At 50.2% G+C, this 20,324-nt stretch overlaps 1 protein-coding gene across 1 annotated transcript in view; it reads left to right on the top strand.

Moving 5' to 3' along the window:
• The window catches only part of NDRG1 (N-myc downstream regulated 1), a 60,239-nt gene that overhangs the window by 24,178 nt on the left and 15,737 nt on the right, over positions 1-20,324 (top strand). Inside the window, exons 4-9 of the mRNA XM_024250766.3 lie at positions 8,567-8,672; positions 11,043-11,163; positions 13,952-14,014; positions 14,756-14,816; positions 16,336-16,422; positions 18,632-18,688. Coding sequence (XP_024106534.1) covers positions 8,567-8,672; positions 11,043-11,163; positions 13,952-14,014; positions 14,756-14,816; positions 16,336-16,422; positions 18,632-18,688 — 495 coding nt within the window. The remainder of the gene's footprint in view (positions 1-8,566; positions 8,673-11,042; positions 11,164-13,951; positions 14,015-14,755; positions 14,817-16,335; positions 16,423-18,631; positions 18,689-20,324) is intronic.

Here is a 20,324-nt window from a genome sequence, read left to right as displayed (position 1 = left end):
ATCTTGAGTTGTACAGACGGTTCGATTTGATTTGGTTTCCATGGGAATCTGTGTTTGTGTGCTCACCAGGGCTCCCTGGGAAATGAGCTGGTATTACCCACAGGGCCTCCATGTGGAGTAGTGGAGGGGGCTGGGGCAGCACCGGGGCCGGGCAGGGGCTCTGGAGGTCTGGCTTCCGTTCTACTGCAAGACCTCTTGTTCAGCAGAGCTGAGCTGGTCTTAGGGATGTACGATCCCATTCAGGGGGGGTTGTTTTCCCTCCTTTTCTTGGAAGCGGACCAGCTCACAGGGAAAATGGAAATGGTGACCTTTTGCTAATTTCTCTCTTTCCACACAGTTGCTTCTTGTTTTCATGCCCCATGACTGAAAGTGGACAGAACTCAGATAGAAGCCTGGAAATCCTCAACTCGCCATTTCCCATTCTTGCCCTCCCCCAGCCCTACTTCCTAGCAAAGCCATTGGGACTTAGAGCAAACCCTTAGAGTGACAGATGGCAGGAACGCTCATCTGGATCAGCGCAAAATGAGGCTTTGGAAAATAAACACAGCATGCTGCTTCTGCAATTCTGCTGTGGGTTTCCTAGGAGCACCCTCCAATGGAAAAGGAGAGGTGGGGCTTCATACCCAGGCCTCCGAGGTGTGTCCAGGCCAGGCTCTGCCAGGCTGACCTCACTCATCTCCTGGTGTCCCAGAAAGGGTGCAGTGAGTGGAAGCGAGTACAGACCCAGCCCTGTCATTTGCTACTCGCGTGTCCTTGGCCACTCGCTTGACCTCCCTGGGGCTTAGTTTCCTAATCTATGAAACAGTGGGGAGCATCGCTGTCCCTGAGCGCATCGCAAACGCTGAACGCACACAGCAGCGGGCTCAGCTCACAGGTCTTTGTCGCTCTCCCCTGCTCCATGGATGACGGGGTCTGCTCCGTCTCTTCACCCTAATCCAAACAAAGATGTTATTCCTAATTCTTGTTTCCTTGGAGAACTGAGGTCTTCACCGTGGGTTCTAGTTGCATGCTGTATTCCCAGGCTGACACCCTCTGCCCACTGCGGCCTGTTCCCTGACTCTGTGTAACTTTGTTCAGTTCTCTTGACCTGATGTCAACATAAAAGAAGACTGGGGAATGAAGCGAGAAGTGACAGGCCCAGCTTGACCTCTTGAAGGTCTTCCATTATGTGAGGCTTGCAGGGGAATCATGGCTTTGGAAGCGCAAGGACCTGTCTATCTTGAATCTTAACTCTGCTATCTCATTGGGCACCTATACTTCAGTCCCAAAGGCTGTTCAATGGCTGTCATGATATAGCACAGGAGACAAAGCTGGCTTTATCGGACTTGCTCAGTAAGTGGGTGGCTGTCTTTTTATCGTGTTCCTCCTGGCTACACACACCTCCCCCGGTTATCTCTGGTACTTTATGTGTTCTTTACTCTATTTTTTTTTTTTTTTTTTTTTAAGACAGGGTCTCCCTTTGTTGCCCACGCTGGAGTGTAGTAGTGCGATCTCAGCTCACTGCAACTGTGACCTCCGGGGCTCAAGTGATCCTACCTACCTCAGCCTACCTAGTAGCTGGGACTATAGGTGTGAGCCACCATGCCTGGCTAATTTTATTTTTTGTAGAAAGGAGATCTCACTATGTTGCAGATGCTGGTCTCAAACTCAAAGTTACAGGTGTGAGCCATCACACCTAGCCTATGTTTGTTACTTAATGGAATGGATCATTAAGATGAATGGCACTGCTATGGCTCCCCGTCCTCCTCCATGGGCATAGGAGATGAACCAGGAAAATACAGGGGGAGGAGTGTATCGTTTTATGAAAAGGTAGTGGGGAGGGGGCAGGCCCCTGACATTTTCTCTTGAGCCTCTGTTCCCATGATTTGCCTTTCTTGCTGCCATGGGCCTTGACTTTATGCTGATGAGCTACAGTCAGCTTCCTGGACAGCTGTTCCAGAGGGCACCGTAACTGCTCTGGCCATGCTTGGACCCCAAGGCTTGCTAGACTGAGGGAGGGGTCGCCCAGCCCACCAACTGACTTAGAGCCTGGGTATGCGGTCATCCTCTTAGAGCCCAGGACGGTCGGCATCTGCTCAGGGCCTGCTGGAAAGGAGGGGATTACCGGGGGCAGCGGGGAGGCAGTCACAGCTGGCCTCCAGAGCCCCTCCAGATCATCCAGAGAGTTGACTTAAGCCAGTGGGGGCTGGCCCTGGCAGCTTCACACTAATCATCTCTGGAGCGGTTGTCCATAACAACTGACATGGAGGGAAATGCTGCAGCTTGCAAAAACACATTCAGGTCTGTACCATGGTTTTAGTCTTGGGAGCATCTCAATGGAGCAGGAGGCCTTGTCATTGACCTCAGCTTACAACTGATGGCAGGGTTTGTCAGAGAAGGCTGATAACTTGGCCAAGGGCATGTGGTGGTTATATCATTAGGATAAGTATTGCTCAAAAAACAGTGCTGTACCAAGGAAATGTTTGCTATTCTCACCAACCTAGAAAGCTAACACCCCAGCTATGAATGTCACCCAGCCCAGCTGGAGTTAGTCCTTACAGCTTCCTGCTGTCACCTGAGCATGCGGCTTTGGTCCTCAGATTAATAGGATGGCCACCAAACCCCCGAGCATCTCATCCATGTTCCAAGTAGGATGCAGGCAGGAGGGTGAAAGGACAAGAATCAAAAGGTCAAGTTTGACGCTTTTTAAAAAACTCTCCTTGAAGCTGCAGGAATTTCTGCTGGCATCTCATTGGCCAGAACTGAACCTCCCGACCGTCCTTGGTTACAAGGGAGGTGAGTAAGGAAGGGGACCACTTTATCAGGCACTTTGCTGCTTAGTACATCAGTTGGAATTCTATCCTCAAAAAGAAGGGAACAACAGATGTTTGGGATGCCAACCAACGAGTCTGCCATGGTTTTAAAGCTCCCGAGCCAGGGTTGACAGCCAAAGAGATGAAATCTTTAAGGCATACTTAGTGTTAGGTCCTGTTTCCCCACTTGACAGCTTACAGGCGGTGTAGACCATAGTGGTAGGTGCCATGTTTGCTACTTGCCAGCATACAGGCTACAGGCAGTGTAGACTGTAAATCTCCAAGAGCACCCTCCGGGCCAGACTCTGTCAATTGGAGAGCCAGCCTTTCCCTCTGGGAATTGGCGGTCTGGCTGGGGAGGCAGCTGTTACACGTATATTTGTAATTGTGGTTGTGCTGCAAAGAAGAGAACAGGGTTTGCATGGCATGTGTATGGTGGGTAGCAGGAAGGAGGAGGTGACGTCTGATGTCTGTGCTGAGGTGTTTCCAGTGTTGGCACACTTCCTCACAAAGACACACATGCCTGCAGTTTGGGGGCAGGTGCCTGTTTTAGGAGGATGGGAGCAGCAGATATTACTTCTCGATTCTGTTTGGTAGTGTAACAGCCTGTGCTGCATGGATGGCCACTCCTTGGAGACGCTGGGGAGGTACAGGTGTTTTGCAGTCAAATAAATGTGGGAAATCTGACTTGCTGCATCCCCTTTAGGGAGTCACAGTGCACGTTGCAGAGAAAGGTTTCCTTCCCCTCTTCTGCCCAGCACAGAATGTGAAACAGGATGTTAAAGAGAACAGGCTTTGGATGCGGACATTTGAATCTAAGCTTGGTTCAGATACTGCCCCATTATTCCAGCTGTGTGGCCTTGGATGAAGTCCTTAATCTCTCTCAGCCTCAGCTTTCTTATCTCTGCAATGGTTGTTCGTGTATTTAATGAGAAAACACGTGTGAGAAACTCAAAGCGGGCATGGGGTAAGATGCAGTGGCTGTTTATTACTGCCCCCATCCCTGCCATCACCTCTAGACTTGAGAGAGCAGCTTTCTAGACTTCCATAGCAGGTGAGAGGAAAGTGTGTGCAGCCGGGTTTTTGTCTTTTCATCCTCTTGTCTGGATCAGGCCCTGTGAGCAGGGTCTTCTGTGGCCTGGTCCTGAACTGTGGAAGAGCTGGGTGTGGGGCTCTGGATGGTGGAGGAGTTGCGTTTGTGTTGCCAGCCTTGTCCCAGCCAGAAGTTGGGGGGGTCCCTCATGAGCCTCGAGACAGGCAGTTTGCTCTCTCAGGCAAGAGGACAAACAGTACACCTTGCAGTTCTGATGTTCTGGGTTCCTTGTGCTTTCTCTTTGGGAAAACATAGAAGACACGGGACGGGTTCCTCTCTCCAGAACACTGAGTGATTGATCCCCGCAGGGACAGAAGGACAGAACATTCCTTTGGGACTGAATAGGACAAAGGCCTGTGTTTGTGAGTGTTGTAATTCTCCCATTCAATCTCAGACAGTCTTCCTGGCTGGCTTAGAACCGCGTGCGTGCATGTGTGTTTGTTGGGGGGGGGGGTGTGTGTGTGAGACTTAGGGGATGGGACTTGGGTACAGGGAAGATCATAACACTTGCTTTTTTCCTCCTCCTCCTGTGTGTGCTGGGGGGCCAGGAACTGAGTGGAGGACCGATGGGAGCCAGCAGACCCTGGCACAAAGGAGCAAGGGCCCAGTGGAGAGAGTTCGAATCCTGGTTCTACCACCACAAGCCTATGACCTTGGGAGAGTCCCCTCCACTTCTTTACCTATAAGATGGGATTGATGGGCCTCCTGGTGGCATGGAGGTCTGATACCCTGCCTTACTCTTTGTAGGCACTTAGCAAATGTTCTCCCTCACCTCTGCTCACCTATGCCTGGGAGGCAGCCCTGCCCCTGTGTGACCTTCACCACTTCACTTCCATGTTCTCAGATGGGGTCTTTGTCCTTCCCACCAAGGATAGCAATGTCGAAATCCTCTTTTTTGAGTCCTGCTCAGGCTGAGGTTTGGGGCAGTGTTGAGGCAGCAGCCAGGGTCCTGACACTCATGAGCTGGGGTGAAGTGTTAGTGCTCTGTGAGGCTCTCACCAACCCTGGGGGTCTTATCAGGAGGGAGCTGAGCATCTCATGGCCAATCCAAGAGCAGAGTGGGGAAGATCCCAACATGGATCGATGCCCTTAGGAGAGAAGGTTCCTTCCTAGCGGGTAATGCTCACCATTATCTGTCAGGATCAGATCTCTTATCCAGCAGATACCGGGTGCCCACTGAGCAGGCAGCTGTGCAGAGGCCTGTGGACAGAAAGTGAGTGAGACCCAGGCAGCCTTTCCTTCTTGGACTGAAGGATAGACCCTCCAATTTAGTTCTGGTTCCACAGCTGTATAATTTTAAGACCTTCAAAGAAATGAGTCAGAAATATGCTATCCACCCGCTACCACGGGGGCTGCCAGGGACATTCTTGAAGCCAGCTGGGGTGGCGTGTCACGTACCTGCTGCCACATTAGTACCCTCTGCTGCCTGCACCAGGAGACCTCTTCCTGCCTGGTGCTGTGCTCTGGGCTCCATGCAGGTGACTCCTCTCCTGCTATGGAGCCTGGGGTGCAGGCGGCTCTCCCAGCTCAGGGGTGACGATCTGGAGGCTCAGAGGTTGGGGAGTGGTAGGACTTGGATTTGAACTCCGATGTCCATGGCGGTGGGGTCACCACCTGCCCTGGCCTGTCTTTTAGAGGGAGCCATGTGGGTCAGCTGGGGAGACAATGAAGAATGTGCCTCCACAAACAAATGGACCTTTGTTCCCACAGTGGCTTCAGGGCCGGGCTGGGCCCAGCAGATGATCTCCGGCCCCCGCTGGAAGCTGGGCCACTGCTCCCTCATCTATGGATTTTTCCAGTGCCTGTTATGGGCAGGAAAGAAGTGTTGGGCCCTGAGGGGCAGAGAGGGGAGAAGGGAGATGGGGCTGAGCTCTGTGTGCCAGGGGACTTATGGTGTTGGGGGCTAATGCAGGTGCCAGGACGACCCCGTGCTGGGCGGGCCCGGGTGCTCCCAGGGGGCTGGGCCTGGCTCTGTACAGTGCATCTTTGTGTGTCACCACCCTCACCTAGTAACCACTGCTGCGTCCCTGTGCCATTCAGGAACAGGGAACTTTTAGGTAACCTTGAGGAGGGCGGAATCCCAGGGCAGGCGAGTGGAAGTGGCAATTGAGAAAGAGTCATGACCACCCTCTGCAGGAGTTTAGATGAACATGGCAGGTGAGAGATTGGTCCATGAGTGAGCTGGAGTGCTTCTCTCCTTTCTGCAGAAGCACGATGGTGGCCTGGGGCTGGCTGGCTTCGGGGTTCTCCAAGTGAGTGTTGGGAATCCCTGCACTCCTCCGCTGGGGAGGGGGAGGTGGTGAGTTCTTGTTGGAAACTCAGTACAGAGCTTTCATATGCTGCAGGGGAGCCTGGGAATTGGATGCCATTTTTCTTTATTTTTGAACCTGTTCCTCAGGTTGAGAATCGTTGGTCTTACGGGATTCAGAAGGCTTTCCTGATCCCATTCCCGGCAACCCGCCAGTGAGTTAAATCCTCTTTCTCCTCTTTTCTCAGAGGACCCAGAGGACCTACAGCCCGCTAGGGCCGTCTTCATTGCCCCCACTAGCTTGTGAGTTGTCACCCACTCATCCCTGCGGGGACAAAGGGAACCTGGCATACAACAGGTGCCTAATGAATGTTTCTCGGATGAAATCGAACTGCCTTAAGTATCAGGGGTAAAGAAGTAGCAGAGGTGGAATCCGATCACCAGCTGGTGTGGATGGCGTGGGGGTGGCTGCCTCATACCACTTCATGGGGGGGGTCACTCGCAGATGGAGCAGCCCACATTCTCTGGGCCTTCAGCACCCCTAGGAGGTAGGAAGGGCCAGGCTGTCCCTGTTTTAAAGATTCAAGCTGGGGAGGAGGTGGCTTGCCCCCACAGGGTGCCTAAGTGGTGATCTGTCCCATCCCCTCTTAAGTGTGAGATTGTGAACGCTGACCCTCGTCTCTGCTGCCACATGGCAGTGATCTGTATGGGTCACATCTCTGCCAGCTTCTGGAAGCAGGTTCGACAGCATTTAGAGTGTTCTGTGTTCCATTTCACTGCCTCATTTACTCTTTGGAAAATCAATGCAGCTTGCTGAGCTGAGGTGGCCTCGTGAGGCCTGAGTGTGCGCTGCTCGCGGGCAGGTCAAGTGCTGAGAAGCCTGGGGCCCCGCGGAGGCTGATTGTCTGGGGGATCTGCCTCTGTGCTGCCTGCCCGTGTGACTCTGAGACACCGACTTCACTTCCTCAGCCAGCTGGGTCATGTGGCCCTGGCAGGGCTCCTGTGAGGGTAAGAACGTGGAGAGACATGGTCATGGTTCAGCACTGCCTTGGCACCTGGAAGGTCTCAGCAGCCTGATGGCCTTGCCTCCCGCTCCCCAGCTGCCCTGTGGGAGCAGAGCCCAGAGTGGCACTTTAAAGGGGAGGTCGCTGCTCTCAGATGTGGAAATTGCTCAAGGGAGACGAGTGACTGGGGTCCTCGGGAACTTCTGGGTGACCTTGAGGAGGTCGGAAGCCCAGGGTAGGCATGGGGTGAAGGATGAGTGGAAGTGACAATTGAGAAAGACTCACGACCACCCTCTGCAGGAGTTTAGATGAACACGGCGGGTGAAAGATTGGTCCATGAGTGAGCTGGGGTGCTTGGAACCAAGGCAGGGTGCCTTTTTTTTGTTTTCCAGAGGAAGAAAGGTGAGCAGGTCTTCAGCTGTTAGGAAGGTTTGGTGTGGAGAGGCGCAGGGATGACTGGGAGTAAGCTGGCTGGGGGTCGCTGGCCGAGCTGGAGAGTTGGTTTTGACCAGAAGAACCACCTGGCCCAACGAGAAGGAAGGACAGGAGGGAGGATGGCATGGTATCATTCAGAATCTTTTGGTCAACTCAACATGGCCTACGTGGTATTGGAAGTTGGTGACCCATGTAACTGAAAATCCCAGGTGGTGGATGCCATCCCCAAACCTTCTTTCACTGTTTTCCGTCTCTGGGCTGGCCATACTTTCAGGCAGGCCCTTGCCTCATGGTGACAGTGTGGCTGCTGCAGATCCAGCCCTCCCAACCTTGCTCCATCAAGTCCAATCCAGTTCCCCAGTTACTAGAAATAAGTGCAGCTGGCTTTAGTTGGCCTGAGCCAACCCATGTGTTCTTTCCTGATCCAGTCCTTGCAAATGGGAGGTGGAGTGCATGAATTGGTCTTGACTTGTGAAACGTGGGGAGGGGGGTCACTGTCAACAGAACTCTTAGGACTAAGGGTGAGGGTTGGGTGGGTTCCTGAAGGAAACTGCGGACTGTTCTTGGAAGTGGGGAGTGAATTCTGGGTAGCCCCAAGCCAGCAGATGTTAGTCACAGGTACGGTAACCTGTGGGGCCAGTGGGGCCTGGGGGCAAGGAAGCAAGGAAGCGCAGGCTTGATGGCCAGTTTTCCAGATGGAGCAAACAGTCCGGTGCAGAGATGGCCGCAGGCAGGCCCTTTCCCCAGCATTTTGTGCATTTAACAGCACAATCTGAGCCAGGCCTCTATCCCCTGCCTCATGGGAGTCTCCTCCTAGCCCTGGTCCTGGGAGTGGCTTCTGGCCAGAGAGAGCTGCTGCCCGAAGCCAGGGCTCTTATGGCCAGATGAGAAGTGAGCTTCCTCAAAACACAGTTGGAAACAGGCTGGCTGTCCTCAGCCACACGGATGCCATGAACCCCACGTGACCAGCCCACTGTCTGCTGTGTCTCCTCAGGAGCAGGACATCGAGACTTTACACGGCTTTGTTCACGTCACGCTGTGTGGGACTCCCAAGGGAAACCGGCCTGTCATCCTCACCTACCATGACATCGGCATGAACCGTAAGTTCTGAGGAACTCTGATTTGATTCCCTGTCAGCCAGTTCCCAAGAGAGTGGCAGAAAAAGGCAGCCGAGAAGGGCTGATGGCCGGGAGCTGGTGGTTTCTTTTTGCCTGGGACTTCCTGGAGCTGTTCTGGGAAGAACTCTTGGCACAGCCTGGAAAAGCCAGAAATGCGCGGCATGTGGGCACAGAGTTGTCTGTGTGCCCGGAGGCGCTGGGAACACGGGAAGCTCTTTGCTATCTGTGGCAGTGACTTCTATATTAATGCACGCATATGGTTTTTAGTCTTTTCACAGAATTGTGCAACCATCAGCACAATTTTGGAACATTTTCATCCTTCCAAAAAATCCCGTACCTTTTATCTGTCACCCCACCCTCAGATGACTGACCCTTCATTGACTTTCCTTTTCTGTGAATTTGCCTATTCTGGAATTTTGTATACATTGAATCAAATAATATGTGATTTTTTTTGTAACTGGCTTCTTTCATAGTGCTTTCAAGGTTTATCCAGGCCATGCATTAGTTTTTGTATTTCCTTTATTCCCTTATTGAATAATAATATTCCATTGTATGGATTTACCACCCTTTATTCTTTCTTTTTTCTTTTTCTTTCTTTCTTTTTTTTTTTTTTTGAGACAGAGTCCCGCTCTGTTGCCCAGGCTGGAGTGCAGTGGTGCGATTGTGGCTCACTGCAATCTCCACCTACTGAGTTCAAGCAATTCTTTTGCCTCAGCCTCTCAAGTAGCTGGGATTACAGGCACCCACCACCACGCCTGGCTAATTTTTGTATTTTTAGTAGAGACGGGGTTTCACTATGTTGACCAGGCTGACCTCAAACTCCTGACCTCAGGTGATCCACCCACCTCCACCTCCCAAAGTACTAGGATTACAGGCATGAGCCACTGGGCCTGGCCATCTATTCTTCAGTTGATGGGCATTTGGGGCATTTTCACTTTTTGGCTGTGTGAGTAACTCTGCTATGAATGTTTAAACTGTGAATTCCAAGATTACCAGGAGGGTTTTCATAGGTGGGTTCCCCATTTTTCATAGATGAGAATGGAATGGAATCTACTAAATGTTGAAATTTCATGGAATAGAAGTGAATTCTTCTGTGAAGAATCAGAAGACGCAGGTTTCACTGGTCCCGTAATTTTTATGAACTTGAGTATTGCAAGCTTGCTTGGTTTTTGATGATGGACTGCCTGATTTTCATTTGTTTCTATAAAGCTTATCAATACCTTGAGGCTGGGGATGATGTCACTGAAATCCACTGAAAACACTTTTTTACTTCATTCTCACCTTCTTTTATCTCACTTCTTCCCCTGTCTGTTTCCCTTATATCCATTTTGTACCAGGTCCGTGCTAGGTATTTTGATTTACACTATCTTATTTTATTGACTCTGACAAGGAACTGGAATTGCATATGGCAGCGTCTCTCCCCATTTAGAGAGGCTCATTGTTGGTTTATAATAGGCTTACCACTGTAACAAAAGATGCCAAGCTCTCTGTGGCTTAGCACAATGTATGTTTTATTTCTCACTCATGTAACAGTTTAGTGGGTGTTTGGTGGGACATGTTCTATTTGGCAATTCAAAGACCCAGGCTCCTTCTAGCTTGTGGGTTTGCCATCCCCTGGGGCTGCAGAGCCTTCTGCTGGAAACTGTGCTTCTGGCAGGTAGATGGGAGAAGAGAGAAACTCAGAGGATCTTAGAGAATCTGGGTGGCAGGTATGGGGAGGAAATGATGACAGTCACAGGCTATTGGCCAGAAACAGATCACGTGACTACCTCTCATTGCAAGGGAGCTTGGGAAATACTGTCTAGCTGAGTGCCCAGGAGGAAAAGGGACAGGAGGTAGGGTGAGCAGCCCCACTTCCTTAGGCTTCAGCAAGTGAGGAGACTCATCCAGGCCACATGAAAGGAGAAGGCACGCCTCACCTCCCATGCTCCTCCTCGTTTGAAAATTATGTGTGTCCTGCACCAGTACCCCAGATGGGAGGGCATAGTGGACCCAGATGGAAAGAGAGGATCAGGGGGGCAAACCCATCTCATGCCAGGGCCATCCTGACCCTGACTGACTGGAGGAGCTACGGGAGCCTGCCTGGGAGCCCCTTCCAGCACAAACTGCAAGATTCATCTGCCAGCTACCGCTCCCTTGCCCCATGAAACTTACTCTTGCTTTTTATCACCGGAGGAAAGTGAGCATGGGGACAAAACCAAAAAACAAGAAACGCGAACATCTGTGTTCTTCTAAGTTCACTTCCTTCTTCTGAATAGGAGTGAAACAAAATGAATGTGCTTTGCCACCGAGACACCTAATTTTTTTCTCCTCTTACTTTTTTCTCTTCTCTCTCTCTCTGCTGTTCTTCAGACAAAACCTGCTACAACCCCCTCTTCAACTACGAGGACATGCAGGAGATCACCCAGCACTTTGCCGTCTGCCACGTGGACGCCCCTGGCCAGCAGGACGGCGCAGCCTCCTTCCCCGCAGGGTGAGAGAGGCCTCTTGCCCTATGAGCTCTACAGGGTGGAAGCTGGGTGTCGTCGAGGGGTTCAGCTGCTTTGCTCTTTTAAATACTTTTTAATTGTGGTAAAATATAAAGTGTATCGTCTTAAGCACTTTTTAAATTATGGGAAAAGATACATAACATAAAAGTTAGCACTTTAACTATTTTTAAGTATATAGTTCAGTGGCATTAAGGACATGCAGCCATCGCCACCATCCATCTCCAGGACTTTTTCATCTTCCCAAACTGAAACAACATACTCATCAGATGCTATCTTCCCATTCCCCCAGCCTTCCTGCAAGGCTGGCGTTATGATAGGTGTGCTCAGCCTGGACAGGACTGAAGTGGAGGAGGACTTGACACCACCAAATAGTGTGGTGAAAAACCTAGAAGGTTGGGGAGAAAAAGAGAGGGAGAGAAGTAACATTGATGGAGCACTTCCTGTGGGCCTAGGCTTCATCATTCGTACCTAACATTGGGCTTAATCCTTACAGCTAGCTCTGTGTGGCTGCTGTTGTTAGCTCCATTTTCCAGATGAACATATTGAGGCACGGAGGCGTTAACTACCTTGCTGGAGGTTGCACAGCTGAGGCCGAGCATGGTGGTTCAAGCCTGTAATCCCAGCACTTTGGGAGGCTGAGGTGGGCAGACCACTTGAGGTCAGGAGTTTGAGACCAGCCTGGCCAACATGGTGAAACCCTGTCTCCGGCCAACATGGTGAAACCCTGTCTCCACTAAAAATACAAAAATTAGCTGGGTGTGGTGGCACGTGGCTGTAATCCCCACTACTCGGGAGGCTGAGGCCAGAGGATCCCTTGAACCTGGGAGGCAGAGGTTACAGTGAGCCGAGATCGCACCACTGCACTCCAGCCTGGGTGACAGAGCAAGACTCCGTCTCCAAAAAAGAAAAAAAGGTTGCACAGCTGATAACTGGGGAGTTGGCTTTGGTCCTATCTACTGAGACGTGTATCCTCTTTGGAACATCAGGCTGCCTTAGTTGAGAGTGTTTACACTGCCTGGCCCTTGTCAGCTTGTGATCTGTATGGGCATGGCCTTTCAGTTTCCTGTTGTGCAATTATGGTGAAGCTTGTTGGATCCCCCAATCAGCATCACGTGGGGGAGGCAGACCTCAGAGATAACCCCTCTTGTCCCTGCACCTGACGCTGTGATTAAACTAGGGCAAGAGCAGGTTCTTGGGCTTAAAGTCTTCCAGAAGGGGCCTTCTTGGCATTTATAGATAGATATCCTTTTTTATTAGTGTTCAGAATTATCCTTAATAATTAACCTTTATCAGAGAGGAAGGGAAGGTACAGCCAACCATATGGGGTCAGGACCAAAAATTAAAAGTGTATTAAAACAGTGGGACAGGGTTAATTGTTAACCAGCAGATAAAGCCACAGGTATATCTGTAAATCTATCTTTGGTTGGACCAATTGTGTGAAAGACTTGGGGGAAAGCAGAGACTCTTAGTTCCCCCCGGAGAAGTTTTACAAATATTCTGAGGCCTGAGCCCTACCCCCAGGAATTTTTCTTCAGTTGGTCTGGGTATTACAGCGCGTTTTCCCCCTAGTTTACTAGGTGGTTTTCGTGTGCATCTGGTGGGACCCACTGTCAGAGTGGGGCCTGACTTGTTTCTTCCTCCTGGAGTAGGGCAGAGGAGAGTGTGGGTCTTGGGAGGGGTGAGGGGGCGTCTCCCAGGCCCTTTTAAGGGTGAGCCCCCTATATCCTGAAGCTGAGACAGCAGAGCAGGGTAGGGGATCCCTGGCTGGGCTTCTCCTGGCTCCGGTGTCCACCACCTACACAGGAGGGACCTTGGAAGTAGAATTCTGCTGCTTCCTCGCCTCACACCAGCCCTGGGGAATAGGAAGAAACAGAGGGCCCTGCAATTAAGTGGCTTCTCCAGTGTCACACCTTAGGAGCTGCCGGCCCCAAATTGAGCCATGGCCATTTCAGAGGGGTTTCATGTCTTTGCCCCACTTCTGCCCTGCAGCTTCTCAGCTCAATGGCTGTGTTGATGTGGAGCCACACCATACGGGCTCTTTCTGGCTCTTCCCAGGGCGTCTGCACACACTGCTTCCCTGCCCACACGCTTTACTCATCAGGTTCCCAAGACCCCTTCAGCGTCACTTCTTCCAAGAAGACCTCCCTGATCACCTGATCACCGCAGCCTTTGTTATGAGTCACACCCCCCTGTTTTTATTGACTTGAGGGCTGGCTCCTGTCCTGGTTTGCATCTGCTTTGCTCACAGGCCCCTGCCATTGCCTCACGAAGAGCCTGGCATGTGTGAGGATCAATCACTCCTTTGTGGATGGAACTCATTCATGCCTGTTTTAATTCCTTCTCCCTGAGGCTGGAATTGTGAAATGCCTTCTAGTCAGTTTCTGCAACACCCTAGACCCAAAACCAGACAAACACAGTGAGGACGTTTCTGGCTAACCATCTACTGCTCTTGTGAGGCCAAGTGGCTCATCTCTCAGCCTCAGTGATGTTTATAATCTTGCTATGAGGGGAAATCCTAGCAGCCTCCTAGAGTTATTGTGAAAACTGAATGAGCTAATTCCCAGAATGCGTCCATGGGACCTGGAGCATAGGAAGCAATTGATAGAGTGTGCTGCAGAGGGTCTTGGAAGGAGGATGGGAAGGGACTTGACTGGGGGGTCTGGGTGCATGGGGCAGGCTGTTGCATGGTCCCCACCCTTCAAGTGGTGTCCCTGTTTGGATTACCTGTTTCTGTCCCGGCACTCACTAATGGCTTCTCTGTGTCATCCCCAGGTACATGTACCCCTCCATGGATCAGCTGGCTGAAATGCTTCCTGGAGTCCTTCAAGAGTTTGGGTAAGAGCGAAGGATCAGCTCCTCCTCTGTTTGCAGAGAAGCCTGGTTTCTAGCATCCTCTTGCCCCTTGGCTTTGATCTGGACTGACCACTAAAATTAAGGTTGCAGTTTAAAGATGAGGCAAGAAATTAGCTCGTCACTCTGTGAACACTGTTCCTCACACAGTCTCTGAGCTCTAGTCTGTCTCCTGTAACTTCAGTTTTCCTCTTGTGTGAATGTTATGTTGCGTGATGGCAGCCGCCCCACCCATTTGCTCTTGCCTTCTTTTCTTCCATTCCCTTCTCTTTCCCATGGAATGTTCTGGAATGGAGTTGCCTGAGACCTTAGCTTTTCTCTCCACACCCTCATTTTTCCAGTGTTCCTCTCTGTCTTGAGCTCTTCAAATAATGATAAGTTCATGGTTCTTGCTCGATTTGTTTTCATTCCAAGTTTTAGAATCCAAAATAAAGCTTAAGAGTGGGAAGAAATGATGCCATAACGGGCCTTCCCGTAAATGTCAGATGGTCTCTCAGAGCCTGGGTGGTGGCCAGGAGGGAAGTGAGGAGAAGGGGCGTGGCTCTCCAAGGTGGAGGTCTCTGTCCAGTCCTAAAGCATGGTGACCTCAGGGCTGTGCAGGCAGTTACGGCAGCATGCTCCCGCATTGTCTAGCCAGGCGGTCACCCTCAGGAAGTTCTAAGTGGGTCCTTGGAGGCTCCCGTCACTCTCTCCTTGTGTGACATGCATTTGTATTTTTGCTTCCAGGCTGAAAAGCATTATTGGCATGGGAACAGGAGCAGGCGCCTACATCCTAACTCGATTTGCTGTGAGTGCTTTGGCATTTTTTGAAAATCGCATTTTAAATAACATTTTAAGATGAAGGAAGACATTGGAAAAGCATCAAAAACCCAAAAGGGAAAAAGAAATGACCCGTATGCTCCACAGTTGTGTGTGTGTGTGTGTGGCGCATGGGTACTCATATATATATATATATATATATACATACTCACAGCCTTTTCTCTTCCTTCACTCAAGGATGATACTGGACACATTCTTTTGTCATGGGCTTTGTCCGCTTAGCCATCTAGTGAGGACGCTCCTCGCTCACTGAGTAGTCTGCTATGACACTGCTTTGTAACAGCTGTACAGGTTTTTGTAGTCAGGGCACTCCTGGGTCATCACTGATTCTAAACTAGAATCAGACATGGGAAGTTTTCATGACAGTTGTCATTGTTATTTCTCTGGGCTCAGGTCAAGAGCCACTGTTCCTTTGTATCCTCACCGAGCAATTGTGTAAGAATGCAACAATACTCATTTTGTTCATCCATTGGTATTTTGACTACCTATTATTTGCTGGGCTTTGCTGGAGGTTGGGAATACTGACATGATTCTACAACATCCATCTTACAAAAAAAAAAAAAAGAAAGGAATGCTGACATGAATACAAAATGGTCTGGCCATATAGGCTCTCAGCAAATTAAAAATAGTCTCAACTGTACCCCAGGTGTACATATCTATATCTGTATGTATCTGCATCACAAAATGACATTTTGGTCAATGACAGACTGCATATTTGACAGTGGGTCCATAAGATTATAATGGTTCATTTTTACTCTACCATTTTTATGTTTAGATTTGCTTAGACACATCAGTACTTAGCATCGTATTGCAATTCTCTGCAGTATTGGGTAGTGTCATGTGCTGTACAGGTTTGTACAGCAAACCTAGGAGCAAAGGGCTGTACTATACAGCCTCGGTGAGTTGTAGACTATACCGTCTAGGTGTGCGTAAGTATACTCTGAGATCTTCACACAATGACAAAATCTCCTAATGATGAATTTTCTCAGAAAGTATCCCTTTATTCAGCGATGCATAACTCTGTGTGTGTGTGTGTGTGTGTGTGTGTGCTGTGTGTCTGTGTGTGTATGTATGCATGAGTTTATATATCCTGGAAGTAAGTAATACAGTTGTTACTGCCACAACTAGAGAGCATTTGTGCGCCGTTTGATTGATGAGGTTGACGGTGTGTTACACCCATTTGACAGCTGGAAAAGCTGAACCTCCGTGGGTTGAAGTGACTTGCCCAAGGCAGGTCTGCAAAGCGGCGGGCTTCCTCCTTCTCCTGCACTTCCTCTTTCTCCTTCCCACTCTCTCTAGGACCCGATCCCGTGTCTGCTGTGCTGGAACCTCAGTTTTGCATGAGGTGGGGCCGGGGAGCAGCAGCCTGCTCTGCTGCCCACACTGCCTTTTTCTGAGTACTTCTTTCAAGCTTTGGTTTGCCTTGGAAAGTTCCTAGTGTTTCAGATTGCTGGGATGTCTGTCTCACTTTGTGTCTTGAATTGCAGCTAAACAACCCTGAGATGGTGGAGGGCCTCGTCCTTATCAACGTGAACCCTTGTGCGGAAGGCTGGATGGACTGGGCTGCCTCCAAGGTGAGGTGGGGGCCTGTCAGGCCGGCAGGGTCCCTGCAGGAAGAGGGACAGGTGCACACAGCCTCTGCCTGGGGGAGCCCTGGAGCTATGAGCTCTCTCTTTACCCACTCCTCCACTATCCTCTGCCTGGGGGAGCCCTGGAGCTATGAGCTCTCTCTTTACCCACTCCTCCACTACCCTCTACTGCCCACTCCAGTTCCCTCTGCTTTGCTTAGAACAGTACACATGACCTCAGCCGTTTGCCATTCAGAAGACTTAAATACCACCAAGCTGTCTAAGCCGGGAAAAGCACTGGGACACAGGTCCCTGAGCCAGCTTGGATAAGCATTGCTTGGATTAATGAGTATTAGCTGGGTACCTAACTTGTGCCAGGCTTTGGTCAAGATGCTGAGCATCTTGAAGAACAAGACTTCTTGAGATGAACAAGACAAAAGCCTCTAATCTTAGGAATTCATTCACATATTATTAAAGAAAAATAAATGTGTATTTAGTATGGACTGTGCCACAAAATTTTACGATAATAATTAGCTAACGTAGATTGAGAGTTTACCATGTGCTAGTTTCATTCTACATTGCTATGTGTGCGTTACCTCAGTTAATCTTCGTAGTAACTCTAGGAGGTGAGAATTTTTATCACTGTTTCAGAGGTGAGGACTCGGTGTGGCTAAGGAGATTGTCCAGGGTCACATAAAGCTAGGCAGTAGAATGGGGACTGGATGCAGCTTGCTTTGACTTTGTGGTTCATGGACCTGACCATCCTTGCCCCTGGGGCTCCTGTCCGGGGTGGGAGACAGACAGGCCTGGCCAGCAGGGTGGGCTGCCTGGAGGAGAAGGCACCTGCACTGTCTTGGGAAGCTCTGCCGTGGCTGGTGTCCTGAGGTTCCTTGTTTATCTTTTAAAAATTATCATTGTGGTGTTTTTGTTTTTGTTTTTTTTCCCTGTAAAGGCCTCAGTGTTGGCCAAGGAGAGGGGGAGGTCATTCCAGTTGGAATAGGACAGAGCCTTTCAAGCTGAGGTGATCCCAGCTTCTCATTTTGCAAGTGCGTTTTTGCCAAATTTTGGGTGGCTGCCAGGGACCGACGGTTTGAAGGGGCCGTGCCTCTTGCCCCATCCCCCGCCCTGTCTTAGCCACTGTGATTTTGCATTTGTTCTTTGAACATTCCTCCAAAATGCAGAAGCCCTTCCCTCCTGCTTCTATGACATTCCGGAGTGGAACACACTCTTTTTTTTAATTTGATTTTCCAGCAAAGGAAGTGACATTCCAGTCAACCCACTGGGCTTCGTGATAGCTGTTCTGAGCCAGACTCAAACGTCTGGGGATGTCGACCGCTGGCTAATGTGAAGCCTAAGGATTGTCTGTGGGGCTTTAATAGCTGTACCGTTCCCTTCCTTTTCAACCCCAGCCTTTTGAGTACCAGGCATTGGTATTAGATACTGTGATATGTGCAGTTACTTCTTGCAGTCCTTACCTTGACCTTGTGGCCTTGAAGTTCCTGGCACTCCCAGTTCCAGATTAGAAGTCTGAGACCCAGAGGTATGCAGACTGCCCAGTGCCACACAGCTAGGCTGTGGCAGGCAAGGGCCAGCCAAAGACCCTTAGATCTAGAGCTTCTCTCCTACTCATTTTTGTCTAATGCTTAGGTCAGCACACATTTATGGAGCTCCTGCTGTATACTGGGATTTATAGAGCTCCTGCTGCAAACCTAGTCACTGGGGAGAGGTAGGAAAAAGAAGACTGTCAGTGTCTTTGGTAATATCAGTATACTTAGAAAGGGGAAACTGGCTTGGAGATGAGAGAGGGGGGATAGTTGGGAGCCAAGCATACCCCTGGGGCGTAGACTGCGGAGCTCAGTGTGTTTTTAGAAGAGGTGAATGGACGGCCCTCTTTGCTGAGGACTTGGTGAATGTTTGGAGCAGGGTAAGCTAGCAGTAGCTGGGTCTTTATTCAGCACTCATTTGCTGTGCATCTTGTGCATGGGCCTCTGAAAATAAGGAATTGGATATAGTCCCAGGCCTTGCATTTGGGGGATCAGGTCCAGGAGGGAACTGGAGACAGGAACTGAGTTTCTATCAAGGGGGATGTCCTTGAGGCCTGCATGTAGGGGGAGTCCGGCAATGCCACCCTGCACCCAGGGAAGTGGGGTTTTGCTGACCTTGTTAACTACTGTTAGCTCCTGGTTTCTCATCCACCCACTTTACTCCTCTCCAGATCTCCGGATGGACCCAAGCCCTGCCGGACATGGTGGTGTCCCACCTCTTTGGGAAGGTGAGTTGCGTGGTCTGGCAATCTGTTGTTCCTGCTGAGCAATGCATTGTGTGGTGCTCAGCACAGGGCCCCATGTGGGGGTGAAGAGAACAAGACACAATCAACTGGGGGCCACCGAGCTGGTGCTCATGAGATAATGTGACATTATTCATTCATAAGCAACAAGTCATTCATTCTCTCTCTTTTTTATGTGTCTTTAAAAAACAGCTGATTGAAGTACAATTAACTGCACATATTTAAAGTGTACCATTGACATGTATATACATTTGTAAAACCATCACTGTAATCAGGAGAATAACGTCTCCATCACCCCAAGAGTTTCCTTGTGCCCCTTGATAGTCCTCCTCTCCCTCCTCCTCAGGTAACTTCTGATCAGCATTGGCCTCTATAGATTGCTTTGCAATTCCTAGATTTTTATATAAATGGCATTATGTAGTAGGTACTCTTTTTTTTTTTTTGGTCTGGCTTCTTTCACTCAGCATAACCATTTTGAGATTTGTCCATGTTAATGAGTGGATTTTAGTTTATTCCTAGTCTGGGTGGAGTGCTCATTCCTATAATCCCAGCACTTTGGGAGGCCATGGCAGGAGGACTGCTTGAGCCCAGGAGTTCAAGACCAGCCTGGGCAAGATAGTGACACCTTGTCTCTACAAAAAAATTAAAAATTGGCCAGGCATGGTGGTGCATGCCTGTAGTCCTAGCTACTTGGGAGGCTGAGGCAGGAGGATCGCTTGAGCCCAGGAGTTTGAGGCTACAGTGAGCAGTGAGCTGGGATTGCCCACTGTGTTCCGCCTAGGTGACAGAGAGACCCTGTCTCTTGAAAAAAAGTTTATTCCTTTTTAGTGCTGAGAAGTATTCCATTTTATGTATGTGCAACAGTTGGTCTTTCCATTCACCTGTTGGTAAGACCTTTGAGTTGTTTCCAGTTCTGGGCTGTTATAAATCTGGTCTGTAGCAAACATGTCCGTGGAGGTAGCTATGTGCTGGGCTCAGTCCTAAGAGCTTCACAAGTGTTAGCTATAGGAATAGGATTCCCCCCAGGTGCTCTGTGACCTGTGTGATAAATTCTGTTCTCATTCCCAGTTTATGGAAGAGGAAATAGACCAGAGAGGTTGAGTGACTTTCGTAGGGTCTCAGCCAGGGAGAGGTGGGGCCGGTATTAGAACCTATGAATCTGGCTTCATTCTGGTCACCGCAGCAGGATGGTGGCTGCCTGTGCTGCTGCTTGGCTCTGAGATGAGCTGCTCTTCTGCAGAGTCACCCCACTGAAGGGGAGTGAGCCAGGCCCCTCACAGCATGCTAGAAGTGAGCGGTCATTTTATCAGCCCAGCCTGCCTGGCCCCAGACACTGGTTTTGTGTCTCTAGCTGGGGCCAGCTGCCCTCGGGAAGGGTATGCCAGGGCTTGGTTGCAAGCCCAGGGTCTGGAAAACCCCTTGCTTGCCTGAAATTGCAGTGACCTGCTTTGCTTACATACCACTGTCTGCTTCTGAGCTAACATGTGTGACCATCTGACACTCCCAGGAGTCCTGGGGAAACAGGCTCCACTCTGGAGTTGGCGAGTACACCAGGGAAACAGACGCCCCACTCTGGAGTTGGCGAGTGTATGAGAGAAACAGAGGCCCCACTCTGGAGTTG

The sequence above is a fragment of the Pongo abelii genome, chromosome 7 (genome assembly GCF_028885655.2).
Source record: "Pongo abelii isolate AG06213 chromosome 7, NHGRI_mPonAbe1-v2.0_pri, whole genome shotgun sequence".
Lineage (NCBI taxonomy): Eukaryota > Metazoa > Chordata > Mammalia > Primates > Hominidae > Pongo > Pongo abelii.
The sequence above is the reverse complement of the archived record's forward strand: the minus strand, read 5'-3'. Positions and strand labels throughout refer to the sequence as shown.